The 5,506-nt window shown below is 33.0% G+C and overlaps 1 protein-coding gene across 6 annotated transcripts; it reads right to left on the bottom strand.

Annotated features, from left to right (window-relative positions):
• Positions 1–1,171: 1,171 nt before the first annotated feature.
• On the bottom strand, positions 1,172–4,852 carry LOC110813473 (Ubiquitin-like superfamily protein). 6 transcript variants are annotated; one of them, XM_022040632.2, is made up of 7 exons: positions 4,702–4,852; positions 4,499–4,574; positions 4,346–4,398; positions 4,062–4,204; positions 3,339–3,549; positions 2,743–2,915; positions 1,172–1,652 (listed from the first exon to the last, which is right to left on the bottom strand). In XM_022040632.2, exons 1-6 carry the CDS (start codon positions 4,702–4,704, stop codon positions 2,748–2,750), a joined length of 654 nt encoding a protein of 217 aa, XP_021896324.1. In that variant the 5' UTR covers positions 4,705–4,852; the 3' UTR covers positions 1,172–1,652; positions 2,743–2,747. The 6 variants fall into 6 exon arrangements, with proteins under 6 accessions (XP_021896324.1, XP_021896323.1, XP_021896325.1 ...); XM_022040631.2 differs by lacking the exon at positions 1,172–1,652 and adding an exon at positions 1,739–2,215 and having other exon boundaries at positions 4,702–4,851; XM_022040633.2 differs by lacking the exon at positions 1,172–1,652 and adding an exon at positions 2,304–2,495.
• Between the last annotated feature and the right edge of the window lie 654 nt (positions 4,853–5,506).

Raw genomic sequence — 5,506 nt, 5'->3', positions numbered from 1 at the left:
AATTCACACCTACAAGAGTTTCAGGCACATTCCTATGTCTTAATCTATTGCAGTTGAAGTTTTATTTCCAAAATACTATTAATAAACACAACTTAAACTTGTGGATAGATAAACTATCATATGATTACAATTGAAAAACAAATCGACTATGTTAGCCGCTCGCACCCAAAGCTATTCATCTTACTTACATTGGCTTTGGTCAAACTAGGGTCAAGAATCAAGACTTCTCAAGATTCATGCTTTGAAGTCTTTTAGCACCGACTTCATCTAAACATTTATTAGATTCTTTAACAGAGAGGCAACTAGAAATTTTGTTAGGTCGAGAATTTTCTTGAAGCCATCAAGGCTGGCCATGGAGTCATCGACCCATCAAAATCATCATTTCTTCTCTCTCAAAATGGGTATTCAAAACAGGGCACATATTCCACTTTGAGCAATAAATGATTTTAGGCATGTTGGAGTTTGACGGCAACCTACAAGTTCTGTGTTTGGATTTCTAGGTGATCTTACTCACACAATGAGACATGGTCTTCTGTTTCTTCTCATAAATCTTGATTTTCATATTCTACACTAGTGGCTCGTGTAACTTCAAATTGTTTGGTCTGTTACGTAATATATCAGGGTTTTAGAATTAAAAAAAAGAACAAACAAAAAACAAAGGCAAATGTGCAATATTTGCTACAAAATTTGTACTTACCTTGCAGTAAAATTGTTGGTTTGTTATTCGGGTTATAAAAAGAAAGAGTAATTCAGTTCAGTATCTACAGGTGATTCTTATTGCAATTTAATCTTAGTGATTATCGTAACAATTCAATCCATGTAATTTGTTTTGCTTTGTAATTTTATATATAAAACTATTAAGTTTCGAATACTTAATTGAATATATCTAGGCTTCTAAATATGAATACATAAAAATTTGATGTTAAAAAAAATAAAGTTACAAAAAAATTACAAGATAATATTTTAAAAACTACTAAGTTTTATGTAAGACGATTAAAAAAAACTAAATGAACTAAATTGTTAAAAAGAAAAGATTTATAGAATTTGAATTGAAAGTAATTCATAGATCCCGAATGCATAAAAGTCTGCCCCTAGAATCTTCTAACGCTAAACACGAATGCTCGGTCAATAAACAAACAAAAAAGGTGAATTAATCACGATTTACATAAACTGAACCAAACACAACTATTTGCATATAAAGAAAAATGTCACAAGCCATATTTGACTGTAAATTCTTGCATATACTACAAAATCAGAGAAAGCATGCATGATATGGAAGCATAAGAAAAATATCAGTTGCTTATTGAGACATAGATGGCATGAAAACCTCTAGTAAATATGACAATTTCAATACCAAAATTCAGTGTGAAATTTTCCTCCCCACAGAATAAAAGTGAAGCTGTATCCAAGGAGGAAAATGATGCAACCATGCCCTAGCATATGCACTTATGGATCATTACGCAATCCACCAACAATTTTGTCGAAACTTCTTCACCATGTAATAAGAAACATTAATAGAAATTCTCCACCTATCCTTAATGTTAAGAGTGTTTGCTGCATACCTGCAACCAAATTTAGGCTGTAGGCATATCCTCTATACATGAATCCATTCTTCGATTTGCTGCCTTCTTTTTTTGTCCTCTGGGTATGCTCTAAGATGTATACAATAAGGTAAAATACTTTGGTACAACTTTGATCAAAAGAAGGCTAGAGCAACTTCTCAATTGGATAACAAGGGTTTACCCAAAAAAATGTCAGTAGAATTGAAATTCAACAATCTATCAACAGTTTTTCAAAATATTGCTTAACCACCACAGACTGGTATTTCTCATGGTAGTTGATAAACATTCTAGTTGAAGCATTACCAATTATATAACCAGCCATACTGCAAAGAAGAGAAAAGTTGCTGCCCAAAGATACACAAAAACAAGAAGCAAGAAGCTCAATGCAATCTCATGGATTTTATGTTTTACTATCCATTTGCAGCCCTGGTACATTCTTCGCTCACTAGATACAAGGCACAAACAGAAAGCAAATCCAGTTTGGCAAGGTCCAGCAAACAGAATATATGCCCAACTCATGGCCACGTCTAAGTGGAACTTCATTGAAATGCAACAATCTTGATTGTGGCTTCCCAAGTATATGGACAGACGGTACTTAATTATGTGTGTATAGAATCCATAATGCCACCAGAGAAGAATGCAAAGCAAAATGACTGTTTCATCGAAGAATCATTAGCTAGTGTACAATTAAATAATGTTTGAATAAGTCTCCTATCACAGGAGATCCTTCAATCATTAAGCTATTAGAATATTTTGAGAGATTCTTTGTTAATAAACAGTTTCAAAACATGCTTGATAGACTGTACAATTGCAGCAATAGCATAAAAGCAAAAACTTCTACGAAACTAAGGATTTGAGGAACTATGATCAACAACAGGATTTCCAGAGACTCCAAGACTGAAAACAAATAAGCACTTAAGCTGAAGTGAAAACCTGAATCACAGCAGAAGAAGTATGAAAAAAATAAGAGGAAAACTTGAGCCCCTAATTGAAGTAATTGATGCATTATTCTTAAAAAATAATATTGAATTATTAAGGTAGAACAGTATTATTGAGTTGTGAGGTAAAATCATTCACAAATTACTATATGTAGAAAGCTCAAAGTTCATCCAGAAATAGAGACATACTTCCACAACATATATCACAGGCGAATTTGACTTTGACTAAAGTTATACCCTACCTCGATCAACTCTTCTTCACGTGCACTTCAATAATGTCATCATCCTCCATTCCAAGGCTATCAGGGGTTGCATGTGCACTAATTTTGCTACCATCAAAACAGAATACTAAGCTTTCTGGGTCAAGCTTAACTCTATCAGCATACAACTTAAAGAGCCGCTCAAACTTGTCATCCTACAAAATGTATCAAACCTCGCTTATTCATCTATAAAGAGGACATATATGCTATAAGTATCATTAATCGTAGATATTAAGAAAAATATACAAAGCTGCAGAAAAGAGGAAAAAGAAAAAGGTGCAATTATTTGAACATCAGAATGAAACAAAAGATGATTTATGGGAAGGCTGATGTTATAAATATTACTCAAACCATCTTATTACGAAGAAGAAGCCATTGGTTTAGAGAGGAAAATCACAACAGCTGTCACATCCTTAATATCAAGCAACTAGCTTTTGAAAACACTGTTGCTCCCCTCAATAATTAGCATATGACTTCCTTATTTGCAGTTTGCATACAATAAAATTCATTGCAAGCAACCAGATTCAGGCAGGCCATACTGAATAAAACGAAATCCTAAGGCTGGCACCAAAATATACCATGTACACACGAAATTGCTTTTGTCCATCCTTGCCCTGGACTGAAATTACAACTTTAGCCCTTTCATGGGAATATTTTGGTGGTTCCACGGCAACAGCATCTAAAGAAGGCTGCAATGATCTGTCCAGTTCTCCTGTAACAGATGACTCAACCTCTTCTAAAGCATGCTCCGCTGATTTTGCATATGACAAAAGCTCCTGCTTTCTTAATCTGAATGCATGGCTCAAACTAGATTAGGACAAAGCCAATAAAGACAGCAAAAGTAAATATAGCTATATCAATAGTAAAGCTCCATTTTCTCCCATTAAGAAAAACCACAATTAGCACAAGCAAACAATAAAAAAAACAGTTCCAAACTTTCCCATTTAAGATCATTATCTTACTCACAGCACAAACAGAAATCCATTTCAAACAAACCTTGCAGCACTTGGGGCAACCTAGTATTCTATGTAATTCAGCAGGCACTATTCAACCAGCTAAAATATTTTTCTTTCACAATACATCATCTTGAGAATACTAAAAGCTTGTTATAACAACTTAACAGCTAGTTTAAAAACTCAAGACTATATACATGCTCAATCCAGTTGTAAAAATACATAAGATTACATCTTAACCCCTGATATATAAGATAAAACACAATAGACCAAATGAATAAATTGTGTAAAATGAACTAAGATCCAATAATTCAACCATACCTTCACTTTCTATTCATTCAAGCATACCTTAACTCCTTAATAGTTGAATTCTCACCAAGCTCATTATGAGCATCAACGGAAACCTTCGGCGGAGGAAGTAGCCAATCCTCCTCGGCCTCCTTAGAATTCACTATTTCAATCACTTTCACGGTCTCATCTCCTTTTTCAACCTAACCGCACAGTTATTGATCAAAGAAGGCCATCACGACTAGTTTCGAACAAAATCTACAAAGGAACTCTATTACGAAATATTGCATCAATCCAAACAAATTCATTTACAGGAAAGTAAGAAAACGGATGAAATTTCTCACTACAGGTTCAGAAATCTTCTTCCTCTTCGGACACGCAATTGGCGAATCGTCGTCTACCATAAAATAAGGAGATAAAAAATTTAATAAATTAATAAATATTCTGCTTCCGAGTTCCCGCGTTTTCTCGCTAAAGAAACAGAGAAATGAAATTACCGTCGACAAAAACGATATTAACGGGCTGAACGCGACTATAATCGAATAAAGGTTCGAGTTCATCGGACGAATCCGCCTGGAAGGATTACGAACTCAAAAAGAATCAACAAAACATTAAAAAGAAAAAAAACAAAGAGAGAATCCTAGATCCAATACAATAAATCACATATACAGAAGTAATATTATTCAAAGCAACAGCAAACCATAGATTATCTTCCAATGTTTCTTCTCTCGCTCTTCACACGCTCTGTAACTTGCTTTCAGTCTGCGATGGCCCGATGTTCTGCTCAAAGCCGAAAACCTTTTCTGATATTGGAAAACGAATAAATTATTTGAAAACAGTTATGGGCATTGGGTTTTCTCGGGCTTTTATGGCTCCGTGTGGGCTTCCGTTCCGCCATTGGTTTCTTTTGTTTCGGGCGGGTTGAACCCACTGGGCCCTACGATAAAGGCTGCCTAATTTTATAATTAAAAATTGTTTTTATTTATTTAAAAATTTAGCATGAATTTGTTTACATATAATAATATCATTAATTCTTCTAAAAAATTGACATGAGAAATTTATCAAGAAAAAATTAATAAATTAATTTTATTCCCAATAAATTATTCATCTAAAGTATAATTTTAATTATATATATTTTTGTTATTTCGTAGATGTGCACGAGTAACCTATTGTCAAACCAATTAATTCAGCATGAATTATGTATATTTAAGTTGAGTTTGGTTTATATTTTAAATTTGTAGCCTAATACGTACATAAATACAATATAGATACGGAGAAAATAATTTTAAAAATAATATCATAATTTTATATTTAATTTAATTATAATAAATGCAAAAAATGCATAATCTAAAATCATGGAATTTTAACATATAGTTAAAATTAATTTAATAATATACATTATTGAAAAAAATGAAAAGGATAAAATGATTTACCAAGTTAGGATTGCACGGACTTTTTGATAATTATGCAGATTTATATTGTCACAGTAAAATAAGATACATATT

Source organism: Carica papaya, chromosome 2 (genome assembly GCF_054855325.1).
Source record: "Carica papaya isolate Zhongbai chromosome 2, ASM5485532v1, whole genome shotgun sequence".
In the NCBI taxonomy this organism is placed as follows: Eukaryota; Viridiplantae; Streptophyta; class Magnoliopsida; order Brassicales; family Caricaceae; genus Carica; species Carica papaya.
The sequence above is the reverse complement of the archived record's forward strand: the minus strand, read 5'-3'. Positions and strand labels throughout refer to the sequence as shown.